At 46.2% G+C, this 14,770-nt stretch overlaps 1 protein-coding gene across 2 annotated transcripts in view; it reads left to right on the top strand.

Annotated features, from left to right (window-relative positions):
- Positions 1-14,770, top strand: part of REV3L (REV3 like, DNA directed polymerase zeta catalytic subunit) — a 1,079,635-nt gene that overhangs the window by 760,364 nt on the left and 304,501 nt on the right. For both annotated transcript variants that reach the window (XM_085612140.1, XM_085612139.1), the window contains exon 16: positions 9,163-9,288. In XM_085612140.1, coding sequence (XP_085468266.1) covers positions 9,163-9,288 — 126 coding nt within the window. The remainder of the gene's footprint in view (positions 1-9,162; positions 9,289-14,770) is intronic.

The following is a 14,770-nucleotide window of genomic DNA, read 5'->3' as shown; positions in this document are numbered from 1 at the left end:
CATCTATCTATTTCCAGTCACTAACATTTTTTGTCACAAAGCCCTCTGTTTTCTTTCATAGCCTTAAGAAGGTGCCTCACCCATCTGGATGATGTGCACATTGCGGAGCCTGGAATGGTATTTAACCAGTGCTTCTACATGGTCTTCCTTCACTTTATGCATTAGGAGGTTTGTACAAACAAGTTACTACCTTCAGTAATGCCTTTTCTGGTAGAGACTCTAACTGCAGATTCCTCACCTTAGAATGTTACCGGACGTCAGGCTGGATCCGGAAAATCTTGAGTGTTTAACTCAGGCCGCCAGTAGGTGGCATTGAGTGGCTCTGCGTCAACGTTTCCGTTGGAAGTGAGGTGCTCGTTGCCTATTCAGACACCACCCGGGGCTCTGACATCAGTTTCTTTTGTGAGTATTTCCATGACAAAAACGCAGAACCACGACTGAATGATGTGTGACCAGCATGCAGAATTTAACAGGAGGTTGTTGGAGAAGAGCAATTTCGCAGATCTGGGAGGATGGGAGTGGTGGTGAGGAATCTGCAGTTAGTCTCCACTAGAAAAAGAGTTACAGAACTTGTTCTTCTGATAGAGACCTTTCACTGCATATTCCTCACCTTAGAATAGATGCCTAAGCAATACCTCCACAGAGGTGGGTCTGCGAACTGGTTCAAACTAGGAAATCCAGCAGGTCTGAACAGCAGTGCCCGTCTCAGTCGACCTTACTGTCCAAGCAGCAGTGCTTAGTTAACGTGTGGAGTGGCTCTCGCATAGCAGCCTGGCAGATGTCCATGACAGGTAATCCGCATGCTAATGCAGTAGTAGCGCCCTTGGCCCTGGTGGAGTGGGCCATCATGCCGTCAGGAGGCTGCTTCTTAGCTAGTACGTAGTAGATCTTGATGCAAAGTGCAAACCATCAAGAGATGGTTCTCTTTGGCACAGTCTTTCCTTTTTTCACTGCTGTGAGTCTAATAAAGAGATGCTCGCCCACCTTTTGTTCTTTGGTATGATCACTGTAAAAAGACAGAGTTCTTTTCGGATCCAGACGGTGGAAGAATGAAGTGGAACAAGAAATGTGGGCAACGTGGTATTTTGGCCGACATGAAATGGAATCACCACCATTCAGTAAGAATGAGGCGCAAGTCCGAAGAACCAATTTGTCTGGGTAGAAACTGGTGTACAGAAGATTAACTGAAAGAGCTTGGAGCTCCCTGACCCTCCTGCCCAATGTAATGGCGACTAAGAAAACAGTCTTAAAAGTCATAAGTCTCAGGGGGACTTGAATGAGGAGCCAATATGAAACATTAGAACCAAATTAGGATCCCATTAGGGCATGATGAAAGGGTGGGAGGGAACAAATGTTGCTATCCCTAAAGGAAGCTTGTCACAGATGATTTAAACAGTGAGGGCTGATCGATGTTGGGACAAATAATTCCTCTGCATGATCACGATGTGTACCCTTGCCCTGAGTGCCCAACTGTACTGTTGTCTGGATCTCCAATGCAGATATATATATTTTTTTCTGGGTGGCATAGGTGACCACGGAACTTGCGTGTTTCACATGACATAGGCCTGTCTCACAGAATGCGATACTTTTGGACCTGGAGGGGCAATCAAAGTGCTCCTCTCATAGTGATGGAAGGCTACCTCTTAACCAGGAGTTAAGCATGAGCGTGGTGATGGCAGCAGACCATGTAGTGATCAGTCAGAGTGAACAGAACCTTTTTACCCTGTGTCACTGGAGTGCGGCCTAAAGGCTTACTCACCTTTTTAAAAGTCCGCTGCTGTGTGTTTAGCTCACCTTAGCCTACATCAGGTAGATGTGGACTGTTGCATAGCGCAGGAGTAATGAATCTGCGTTAGTTGTTTGTGTCCCTGGGGTACAGTATAAGGATGGAGCAGCACTGTGTAGTGCAGGTTTGTTTAATACATGTACTTGAGTCTATGTATGCAGAGAGGAATACATCACAAAAGAGATTTAGTGCTGTGCAGTGCATGTGTGGATAAAGCACACGCTGAGTATATGTGTGCTTGCGTGGAGTACAATACATGAAGAGTGAACAGTTGTGCAGCGTGCACACAGTGAGTGTGAGTGCTGGTAGTGCTTGTGTTTTAAAATAACACCCTGGTTAAAGATGAAAAGGCATCAATGCTGAACAGTGCACGCAAACTTAGTACGTGTGCTGAATGCATGTGCACATTGAGGGTCAATTCATAGAGGTGTTAGTACTGAACAGAAAATGTGCTATGAATGCACACTGAGTGTGCCTGCAAAAATACATTGTATGGAGGACCCTGGGTCCCATTTTGGGAAGCCCAGGCCTGCCTGTTAAAAACATGAAGAGAGAGGAATCTCCCCAGACAGATTTATGTATTGCTGCATTCCTATGAGCTGAATGGGACATACTGGAGGGGCAAGGAAGAGACTCATTTTATATTTCAAAGGACTGCTCTTTGATTCAGTGATAGATCACAAGGAAGGGGGTCTGGACACATCTCAGGAACACGCATGAAGGTGGAGTGTGTGCAGGTTCGGGTGCAGGATCCCGTGCTGCTGCTGTGAAAGAAGTTCCTCCCAAAAGAGCAGCTTGATCGGAGGGCAGATACTCATGCTCAGGAGTTTGGTATATCAAACTCTCTACGTCCAAACCCAAGCCGCTAAGATGACTTGGGCCCAGTTGTTCCTGATCTTCTTGAGTACACGGGGCAGGAGCGGTATTGTCAGAAAGGCACACAGAAGTCCCTTGTTCATGTTGTGTTTGCAAACTGCAGCACACAGAAGTACTGATCTTGCACTAATTGCACCATTTGTGGTGGCGAGTAGATCGCGCCATGGTTCAAAACTTTTGGCACCTCCGGATTTAGATGCCATTCGTGACCTGCAAGACATCAATGGCTTAGTTTGTCTGCCCTGGCTTTCAGAGATCCTGCCAGGAGCTACATGACCAGAAAGATGTCCTGGCGTTACATCCAAATCCAGAGGTGCAGAGCCTCCTGACACATGGTCCATGACCCACCCTGCCCTGTTTGTTGCAATCCCTTAAGACGGTTGTGTCCATGAACACCTAAATCAGCCTTCGCTTAAAGGGTGGGAGCAAGGCTTTCAGTGCCATCGGATAACCCTCAGATCCAGAAGATCGATTTGGAGCTGAGATTTCACCGAAGACTTTTTTGGAACGAGAAAGTAGTGTGAGTAACAACCATGCCCTACTTCTCATGCTGTCACCCTTTCAGTGGCTCCTTTGGCCAGCATGGCTTGCACCTCTGACGGAGCAAAAATAGATGGCCCTCTTTCACCAGTTGTATGGACGGTGGCAAGGTAGGCGGGGTTTCCAGATACTAAAGGGCATAACCCAGCTACACAATTCTGTTGTCAGTAACTCGAAAGGCCTAGGTATCTGTCGATGACTCAACTCTCCTTAAAGCGGTCGAGCGCCATGTCCCTCTTATCGCTGAATAGACTTGAGCCATCAAAGGGCGTGTCTGTAAAAAGAAAATTGGACATCCCCTGAAAACCCCATTGACGTTAGCCAGGAGTGGCAGCAGGGATCCTAGTGAGTTGGTGGTGACCATGCCGCACTGAAGGGTAAGCTTCACTGCATCCCAGCCATCTGCCAGTGCATGGGTCTATACTGCGTGGCCCTCTTCAGGAAACATGGGCAGCAGCTGCGCAACAGAGTCCAAACAATGTATTGGTTGATCAGCCCAAGAAGTATGTGGTGTTCACCGTCTTGAATGCCAAACTGGTGGAAGAGAAAATCCTCTTCCCAAAGGTATCCAGTCTCAATGATTCCCTATCTGGGGGAGTGGTAGGGAATGTGCTTGGGTTAAACTTGGCTGTTGAGACCTGCACTACCAGGCTCGTGGGAGAGGGGTGTTGTCTGAGGAAGTCCAGGTCTCTGGGGGAAGGGTAGTGCAACTGACGGGCAATCATGCTGTGCATGGTAGACCCCATGCAGGGTTTAGACCAGGCCACCATAACAACGTAGTTTAGGGCTTCCTTAAATGGGAGCTGGGGAGCCGCAGAACTTACCCCCAACTGAAGCACCTCGATCAAGACGTTGATCTTGACATTGATAGAGGGTAGCTGTAGGTCAAGGACCTCTGCTGCCCTGAGCATTTCCGTGACGAAAGACGCTCCTTCCTTAGTGGAAGGGCACCTGAGGAGTAATCTAGGCCAGAGTATGATGAGGGTTCAGACCACTAGCCTCGCCCAGCTTCTCATACCAGTTTTCCTCCTTGTAGGATCGTCCACCGGGGGTGCAATAGCTCTCTTCATCATCACCCTGCTCCGGGAAGGTAGGGCTGCATAAAGGTGGCAAGTCCAGGGCGGGTTGATGTGAGCTGGATGGCGCCGGTGTCGACGACGAGTGGCCTTGCTATACGCTGCTAATTAACTCACATATTGTATCACTCATGACGTTCGCTGACATAGATACTATCACTGCAACATCTGAAATGACATTATTGATGACAACACTGTGCATGGAGAGGTTCGCACGTTATAGTTACTTGAGATAACTAGAACTGATGAATTTCAATAGTTTTGTTAATTTAAAATGGTATGTTTTAAATGACAGTTTCGCCTAACTATAATATTCCTTTTACCTTTGTATATATATTAATATATATTCACTGAAAAAAACAAAGGTTAAAGTCAAAGGTCAAAGTGGCATTATAGTTGGGACTGGTAATAAGAGCTTACCGTATGTTGAAAGACCCTAGAAATACCCTGAAAAGCACAAAGGTTAAAGTGCTGTTATATATAGTGGTTGAAATCAGATGAAAACTAACATTTATAAAAACAAAACAAATAGCCGACATTCACCAGCTGTAGTTCACTGAGCTGACTATAACTTGCACCCCATGTGCTACTTATGACCTCACATACTATCGTACTCATGACATTAATAACATAATTGGTGACATCACTGATAACGCCAAAGTCATATATGGCATCTAGTTACTGAGTGTACACGTGTGGGTCCGTAATGTGAAAAAAGCGTAAGTCTAGGAGACAAGTTTGACTGTGCATTTTGAAATGTTATATGGTGCACTGTTTACAAATCACCTAAGTTTCGGATGTAGACATTACTACATAAAGGCTAAGCGCACCTAATGCGGGTTGCAGAGGTATGTTTGAAAGTAGTTTGTGGCTTAAAGCCTCTTCAAAAGCAATCTGTAAGAAAGACCAAATCTTACGTTAACATTAGATTATTCAACAGCCGATATCTGGGTATGTACCAATGTTAAGTAGTTGAAATACAGTGCTATAGACAAATTCTATGTAACGAGGATGTTTATAAGGCGTGATTGTTTATTTCCAGAACGTTAGTTAAGATTTGGAGGTATTGCTAATTGTTAAATAATGTAGAAAGTAGGTGTGTCCCACTTAGACGTGGTTTCTTTCACTTGTGTTGTAAGCATGGCTCTAATGTTGTATGCCATTGTCTCTATCCCAGTAATTTGTTGTGTACTTTACTAACTTACGGTGGGTTGTACAAAGGGCCTGACGGAAGGTGTCTTTTCAGTGGCAACTGTCAGATTTGCTGGCCGTGTGAAGTTTTTAAGAGTGTAGCCCCATTAAGGTGAATAGAAATGGCCACAGGTGTAGCATATTGAATTAGTTTAAATCCACCAACCGTATACAATGGTGTCACATCAGGTGTGTGGTGTCATCACTGATGCCATTTGAGATACCATCAATTAAAATGTAATTTTTTATGTAATATGTGAGGTCATAAGCAGTTCATACTGGGGGTGCAAGTTTTACTTAGTATAGTAAATTGTAACTGGGTAACTTCAGTGACGTTTGGTTTTTAAATGTTATTTTTATGTCTTATTTAAACACCTTACTGTAACATCACTTTAACCTTTTGTTTTCTGAATGTGTATGTATGTGTACATTTTTTACCGGCCATGAAGCCCTGTAGCGTTGACCACTGCCCAAGCGATGTCATTTCTAACAACCCTCTCCCTAGTCAGCCTGCTTTCCCATTCAGTAATGATCAATGTGTCTTGTTACAACTTGAACACTGTTTAGGTTTCTGGCAATATGTTTGTCAGTACCCTTCCCTATGAAGGAAATACAATGAACCGGTATTTCCAAGAGCCCATAACTCAACCCTGTAAGATTATAATTTTTAGCACACTTATTGACAAAATATAAATATTCTGTGCCTAAAAACGATGCCAGAAAACGTAATTCTTGAAAAAGTGGTGCTAAGTAGCTATGCAGATGTATCCACTTTCCTTAAGCCAATTGTATTCAGCAGTTCACTAAATTCGGTCAACCCAAGATTAGGATTCAAGCTAGGAATTGAGAAAATACCTGCAGGAATTACTCTGGTATTAAGTTTATAATTCCTTTAGTAATACAACAAGCATGAAGATGTCAGTCAGAGTTGAATTTAATGTTATGTTTGCCTGGAAGGGTTCTTGCTATGGTATGATCCTTATGTTTCAAGAACCTGTGGCAGATGTTTAAGTGCCGGTATAATGTCTTCTCTTCTTGTCCTAGCTGGAGGTGACAGCCTAAAACACTGAGACCATTGATTTCACACTCATTAGAAGCTTTGCATAAACTTTGCTAATGAAATGCCTTGATATGTAATTTTGGCCATTCAGGATCTCCCAGGCTACTCTGGGTTTGCTTTCTGGCTAAGCAACTACTAATTACTGATTCTCTGTTGTGAGAAAGTGCCATCTTTCTTGCATGGTATGCCTCCACACTTTGCTGAATTGCTGAATGTACTTTGAGTGAGTGTGCCCTGGGCTCCTGCCAGTCGGGTGCCCAGGGCCTATGTTCCTTCCCTAAAACCTAAAACCCCAAATTGGCAAACCCTGGCCACATGTCAGCTCCTGGTAAATGGTACCCTAGGTACCCAGGGCCTTGTGATCAGGGAAGGCCTCTAAGGGCTGCAGCACTTATTGTGCCACCCTTAGAGGCCCTACACCCTAACACAACCACACTGTCCTTGCAGGCTGAGTGTCTGGGTACAAGACAAAACAAAGAGTCGACATGATGTACAAAGCACCCATCTTAGAGATGCCCCCTGAAACGTAACCTACAATCCACGTCTTGTCTGGGAGGCTGCCTAGGCTGCCACACAGCAGACATGTTGCTGGACCCCTGGGTGGAGAGCCCCCGCTCTCCTGGGCCTGCAACAATGCACATCCTGGGCGAGGTGCTAGGTCTCCTCCCCCAGGATGGGCAGGGGGAAGCTTCAAAGGCATGCCGCCTTTGTGAGCTTCACCAGGCCACTTGCTGTACCCAGCAACTGGCCCCCACCGGTTCTGACCCCCACTCTGGCGGGAAACCCCAAGTAAGTACAGGGGATGTGCCAGCCTGCCAACCCCACCCCTCAGGTGGGGGGGGGGGGGCGCGAGGTGAAGCACATCTCCAGGCGCTCACCATCTTGAAGATGAGAAGCCCGGCCCAATCAGGACTAGGCTACTGCCCCCCTCCCACAGGAGCGTGGCAGGAAAGGGGGTGTACCTACCTGTAACGCCCCTAAATCTAGTATTTAGGGGAACCCTGAACCTTCCTACTATAGATTCCAGATTCCGAAAAAGCAAAGAAGAGCAAGAAGAAAGAAGACCTGCCGTGTAGCTGCTAAGAAGAGGAAGACACCAACTGCTTTGGCCCCAGCCCTACCAGCCTGTCGACCCTCGAACCTGCTCCTGCTAAATCCCGGCACCTCTTGTGGCCAACAACCTCACAAACCCCGGAGGACCTGGCTACCTTGTGACTCTGAGCATCTGGGACTCCCATGGGCAGTGGCTCTACTCAAAGCAAGTTTCTAACCCCTGGCATCAGCCCTGAACCGCGAACCCTGCACACTCTTCACCTGCCAAGCCTGGCCTCTGCCGGAGTGGACAAAGACTCCAAGGACGTCCCCCCGGCGACTGTGACGCCAAATCCAGCACCCAAGGTCTCACCTCGTCACTCCTGGCGATGCCGGCAGCCTCAGAACCAGGGACCCCCCCCAACCACGATCAACAGAGGGTAAGATTTCCCGACATCAAAAGGCACCCCTGCACCCGGCGCCCTGCGGCCCCCTGTGCCCGACTCCTGGGTGCCTACCTATCCTCCAACTACCCAACTTACCTCTCGAAGTGGTGGTGGCACCCGAAGAATCTTCGTCCCCGAGCTTGCAGCCTTTGTTCGTCCTTGAGCTTTCCCTTTGAAATCCATTGAGTGCCCGAAGGCTCAAAAGCACCCTGCACCTAGCTGCCCGAGTGGCCCTGGCAGTGCAACTTCTACTCCTATCTTCTTCCCATTTGCCCTGATCAAGTGACCAGGAGCCCAGCTCCCACAGCCGCGTGGTCTGCTAGTCAGCAGCCACCAACCAAGGCCCCCCTGCCTCCCATAGGATAACATTCACTCTGCACCCAGCCGCCCCAGTGCCGCTGAGGGTGTAACAACTGTACCAACCTGACCCTGGGAGACCCCGGAGTCTGTGCCCAGAACCTTAACTCTGCCAGTCGAGTACTTACCCAAAAGCCGATAACTCACTTTTCTTCCATAGGGTAACATAGGGCAAGCTCATTATGCTTAATTATCGAGATCAACAAATCAGATGGTGAGCTGAAATCAAAACTTCAGTGATTGCTTGAAGGGTTTATCTAACAGGATACTGAGTTAGATGAACTATAGGATACCAACTCAGAAAGACAGTACAACTGCATCCTTGTACCTGCCTAGCAACCCTCCAATAAAAGCTAGAACTCTTATAGAATCTTTGATTATTAGGAGGTAAAAATCCTAAGTTATCACGAAGCCAAATAAAGTTAATCCTACACCACAACTGTGGAAGTGATTAAGGGGCTAATTGCAGCAACCAGTGCTAGATAATCTACATGAGTCGTTTTTAGATATTGCATTGCATGTTATTAGTGTTCTCCAGCTTAAGTTCAAGGTGGCCAAAGCTGAATTTTTTTTCTTGACAACCACTCACCACATAAATGAGTTTCCTTTACATGCATAATATGTAAAGTTACCTTTTTTGTATACCATGACTATCTGGTATTGATCTGGCCTTCCTGGACGTATGTGGGCTATCACGTCTTTCGACATTTATGATCCAGCATTGAGTGCCTCTCTAGTGACAGCATTAAACTAGATCTTAAACAAGTCTAATGTTCTGCTCTTATTTTTCCTCAATAGAATCAATTTGCTGCTGTGAATTGCACAAAAAAAGAAAATTCTCAGATCGAAGGACCTACTTTGAATAATTCCTATGGCTTCAAAGTTACTGCTCAAAACCTGCAGGAAGCCAAAGCATTACACGAGGTATGTAATTCATTATGAGACATGAAATTTGTGGGTTATTGCACTCTATTATATATGTGAGACTTTTGTGTTAATGCGCTGCATGACAAATGCAAGAAAAAGTGCACTGTACCACAGAGATGATATTCAATGGATAATGTGGAGTATCCAGCAATAGGGAATTCTTGAATTGTGCTGTATCACAAATTGCTGTTAAGATGCACTGCATTGCATCACATTTATTTTATTAGCTAATCTAGAGCATTACATGAATAATATAATATGGCTGTTGTATATTATGTTGTATTATGTGAGGTAAAGCAGCATATCCAAGAAGGTGAAGCGAAAATGATGTAAGCAACTTCAAAATTTGAATCTGAGGGATCATGTAGTTCATAACAAATGTTCGATTAATGAGGTACTGTGCTGCTCACTTATTACATTCAGGGTGCCTTTTTCTGCATGACCGCTGTGGAATTCATGAGACCATCTAATGCTTCTCATTTATAATATATGAAGTAATGCAACAGCATCTCAAATGTGAGGTAAAAAATGCACTGCATTACAAATTTTTGAAGGAATCCACAGCAAAGCTGCTGAAAGTTTAAAATTCATGATGTCTTCATCACAGATTTAAAATGTAAAGAATATTGACTGCATCACTGAAGTACATGTGATTACTTCATGAATGTCACAGGTCATCCTTTAAGGGATTGGTTAGACACGTAATAGTTTCAGTGTGGAAAGTACCCATTTCCTGTGTTTTTGTAAATCATGTGTTTTTATTATTTTGTTTTTAGTTTGCACTCTACTAGTGTGGACAAGCTGTTTCCTCCATCTAATTTGACCCCAGTGTGTCACGGGGGCTCTGAATGCCCTCATTTCTTACCTTTCTGACCCTCAGAAGGCAGGTTTGAGAAGATATTCCAACTCTCCATTGGTTATCTTCCAGCATTCTGGCTGCAGGGAGTGGTTCTTGTTTCGGAGCAAAAGACCTAGAAATGAAGACTGCACTGAAGCTGTGCACAGAGCTGTTTTGTGATCTTGGTTGGCTCTGCCCCACTAGTTTTCTTTTCCTTTGAGTGTATTATTATTCAGTTTGGTTCTTATTTCCATAGGACTAGTATGAATACAATGTGACTTTACAATTGACATCAGGACAAAGTTACTGTATGAAATTAGATAATCACAACCCATGGTACCGTGAACACCCAAAATCACTAAATGAATGTTTGCGCAACCGCTTGGTAGCTATGGTACGGGACAGACAGGCTTAACTTAAGGCAACATCTAAAGTATTTCTGCAGTACCAATACCATAATAAAAGCAAAATTCAAAACAGTAAAAAGCCCACTAATTTAATAAACAAAATGACACAAAAATCACAAATATACAATGAGAGAGCTAGAGGTATTATTTTTGAAAGTCTTAAGCAGAAAGAACCCCAAAAGATCACACAAGAGTCAACGATAGTCACTGGTCATGTTCTACTGAGACCTAGACGCAGTTTGAGGCTGACCTCAGTAATGCGGGTGTCCTATACAGCCACCAGGTTCATCCTGGTCAAAGATTTTATCTTCTGACTTAGTCTTTTAAGTCCTAATCCACCACAGGAGTACACTTCAAAAGTCCCTAGGGACCTTGGGTGAAGCCCATAGAAACTCCGCCTGAGTTACACAGAGGTCATCCGCATTATCCAGTCCAGGTGTCTCAGTTGCTTAAACATGAAGTCAGCTGTGTAATCCTTGGAGTCCACTTCTTTGTCCTGGTTGCAAGAGAGCCGGTCCATTCTTTCAGGGTTACTCTCATGTCACAGACTGGTTCATTCCTCTTCTGTTCTCCCTCAGATCCAGCAGTGTTAGGAGGTGGGTGCCTAGAGGTACCCCATTTATGCCTGGTACTAGCTAGTGGGTGGGACTGACTCCTGGGCATGCCCTAATCCATGGGGTAAAAGTCCCGGGCCAGCCCTACTTACTTTAGGCACTTACATGGTGGCAAAAGTATTTTGCCACACTAAACCTGGGCTCTGAGGGCTGGGTGTGTGAAGAGTGTACTAATACTAGCGTCCACCTTCATCTGACATTAAATCCAGTTTGGGGCAGCCACTGTATACACAATAAACCCAGAGCCAAAAGTCTGGTGGGCCAAAAGTAGGTTTCTTCAACAATCAGACACTGGATATACAACAAATGTTTTGACAACCTATTAAATTCCTTTCAAGTGCACCCCAGGTTTTGTATGTTGCTCAGCAACCTATCAAGCTGGATTTGACACTGTGCTGTCAAAAGGAGGAACACATCCTTAGTCTGCCAAGCTCTGACGAGTTACCTCTGCCATTCAGGTCAGCCTATTGTTTGCTACTGGAAAGCATTTCAAACCTTTTTCACACCTTTTCAAAGATTCATTACTGTCTGGGAGCTGACAGAGGATTATGCTAATTAACCTTCTGACAATTCAGGCAGGTCAAGGGAAACGTTCTAATAGTTATTATTCCTTAATATTTATTAAAACTGTCTTCACCACTGAATTGGATTTTTAATAACTATTACAAATAGTTGTTTTAATATTTGTCTAGCTAGTCCCATTCCCAAAATACAGTATAAGGATTTCAATCTGTGATCTGGGTTTCTGCATAGGACAGCTAGACCTGCCACAGTGAAAAAGAGCTTTTGAGTGCCAGTTGCTGCAAGACATGTTAACATTAAATATCTACATGCAGTACTTTTAAATGAACATGCAAAGGGAGGTTTTGACCTGTCAAACGGGTCTATTTTGACAGGTTGAAATGCATTTCTTACACTGCTACAGCCAGGCTACGCTGGGAGGCTCGAGGTCATCTTTGCACTGCCACTATAGTGTATGGCACAAAAGGTGCTGCAGTCCACTAGCGACATTTTACTTCTAGGCCTTAGGTAGTTGTGTACTATAGGGACATATAGGTAGGTTAAATATACTAATTAGGAATGTGCCAGTTCATCCAGGGTAAAAGGGAGAGCACAAGCACTTTACTGCTGGGTACTAGGGGTAACATGCATAGAGGTCTAAAGCCAGCAAAAATGTAGGGTCCAGCAAAAGGCAGAAAATCTCGAGTGACCATGCAGAAAAGGGGATTTCCCTGCAGTTTCCCGGTGAAGCTGGTGTGGAAATTTGTGTACAATCCATGTTATAATCAAACAGCACAAGTCCGTATTTTCCACAAACTAAAATGTACGAATAGCACATACCACGAACGGAAATTGATACTTACCCTGTAAGCATCTGTTTGTGGCCTGTTGTACTGTAGATTCACATGGGCCCACCCTCCTCCCTGCACGCCTACGGTTGTTACAGATATTATTTCTTCTTTTTTTCACTCATATTGATACTTTCTACTTTGCAAAGTCATAGTTTACTGCATGCCTTTGCTTCATCTCCAGTCCCGCCCTCCGTGAGGGAAAAAACAATCTAACAATGGAGCCGATGCCCATGCGCATTACCATTATCTGAAAGAGACACGTTGGTGATAGATTCCTTACCTTAGAATATCCCCAGGCGTCAGACTGAATCCAGAAAGTTTTCGTCAGCAGTACCCTTGCGCGACTGTAGGCGTTGTCGTGCAGCTCTGCGTACAGCGCTGGCGTCGTAGTCGCCGAGCTGACGTCCTCGGAGCTACTTGGACGTGCCCACGCGCGCTGACGTCAGTTCTTACTTTTTCCGTGCCAGCAAGCGCAGATCCGAGAGAGAGCAGTACTCATATTTTAACTTTATTTCGAGAGACTTATTTCTCTTTTTTTGTCGAGTTCTCGACTTCTGGTGCAGTAGAGATGCCCAAGTTTAAGTCCTGTCGGGCCTGCCGTCGGAACATGTCGGTGGCTGACCCACATGTGTGTCTCTTCTGCTTGGGGCACACCCACGACCCCGAGGCGTGTGCCGATTGTCAGGCCTTGGCTCCGAAGACTTTGCGGGAGTGTTCCCGAAAGTTGTTAGATGCCTGGCATATTCGGTTCCCCGGCGCTCACGATCCCGCGGAAGGTCAAGAGACCGGTCGCGGGGCCGACACCACCGTACGTCAGAATCAGGGACAGGTAAGTCAAAGGGCCGGTCGCGGGACACGGTGTTGGGGGCGGGGGATCACTCCCCCACGGCTCTGGTGGAGCCTGCGTTATTGCCTGCGACCTACCTGCCTTTCCCGAGGCCGTACGCGACTCCGGAGGAGATACAGGTATTCGTGTCGGCCATGGGCCGTTTATTTGCCCCATCGGGTCCCTCCGGCGGTGATGGACTGACCCGTTTGCTGGCCCCGTGAGCCACCTTGGCGGGCACACCGACCCCGGCTGCGCTGAAACAGCGGCAAGACCCAAGGACTGGGCCGTAGCCCGGGAGTCTTTAAAGCGTTCCAAGGTGCTATCCGCTTTGTCACCAAAGAGGCATGTGCCATCAAAAGGCATATCCAACAAAGTGTTCTGGACATCCCCAGAGAAGCCAGTTGTCCTGAGCCAGGAGTAACCGGCGGAGTCCAAGCTCCATATCAACCTTTTGGAGCTCAGAGCTATCCTACTTGCACTAAAAGCATTCCTTTCCTCTGTCAAGGGAAGTGTAATGCAGGTGTTCACGGACAACTCCACCGCCATGTTGTACTACAACAAGCAACGTCAAGGCATTTCCTTGGTGGTTCAACACTTGGCAGGTTCTCTGAACGCCAGGGCGGACGAACTCAGCCGCAGGTGCATGTTGAATCACAAATGGCATCTACACTCTGACGTGGCGCAAGGTCTCTTTTAGCAGTGGGGAGAACCTTGGTTAGATCTATTCGCCACCGAAGAGAACGCTTAATGTCAGCTGTTATGCGCGTTGGAGTTTCCAAGGCGGCATTCGCTTGGAGACGCTTTTTGTCGCGAGTGGAGTTGTGGTCTGTTGTACGCCTTTCCGCCTATACCACTTCTACGCAGAGTGCTGAAGAAGATCAGGCGCTACCGGTCCCAAGTCATTCTTGTGGTACCGGACTGGGCTCGAAGGTTTTGGTATCCCGAGCTACTCAGTATGAGCGTTGATCCCCCCAATTCGACAGCCTCTTTGGGAGGCTCTCCTGTCGCAGCACCAGGTGACGGTCTTCCACCCGAACCTGTCCAGCCTCCACCTCCTTGTGTGGAGATTGAGCGGCAAAAGTTGATTCCATTCGACTTGCCTCCTGAAGTCTGTAATGTGATTCTGGCAGCCAGGCGTCCCTCAACTAAAACTGTATACGCCTGTCGGTGGAACAAGTTTGTGGCATGGGGTGCAGCGAAAGCTGTAGATCCCCTTTCTGCCCCTCTTTCTGAGGTCCTATTGTTCCTTCTCCCTCTGGCCCAGCAGAGCTCTGCTCTGGGCACTATCAAGGGCTACCTTTCTGCTCTTTCAGCCTTTCTCAGGATGCCTGATCAGCCCTCTCTTTTCAAGTCCCCTGTTGTCAATCGATTTCTCAAAGGCATTACTCACCTTTTCCCTCCTATTCCTTTTGTGATGCCTCAGTGGGACTTGAACCTGG

The sequence above is a fragment of the Triturus cristatus genome, chromosome 6 (genome assembly GCF_964204655.1).
Source record: "Triturus cristatus chromosome 6, aTriCri1.1, whole genome shotgun sequence".
In the NCBI taxonomy this organism is placed as follows: Eukaryota; Metazoa; Chordata; class Amphibia; order Caudata; family Salamandridae; genus Triturus; species Triturus cristatus.
Note: the sequence above shows the minus strand (reverse complement) of the source record. Positions and strands in the feature narration are given on the sequence as shown.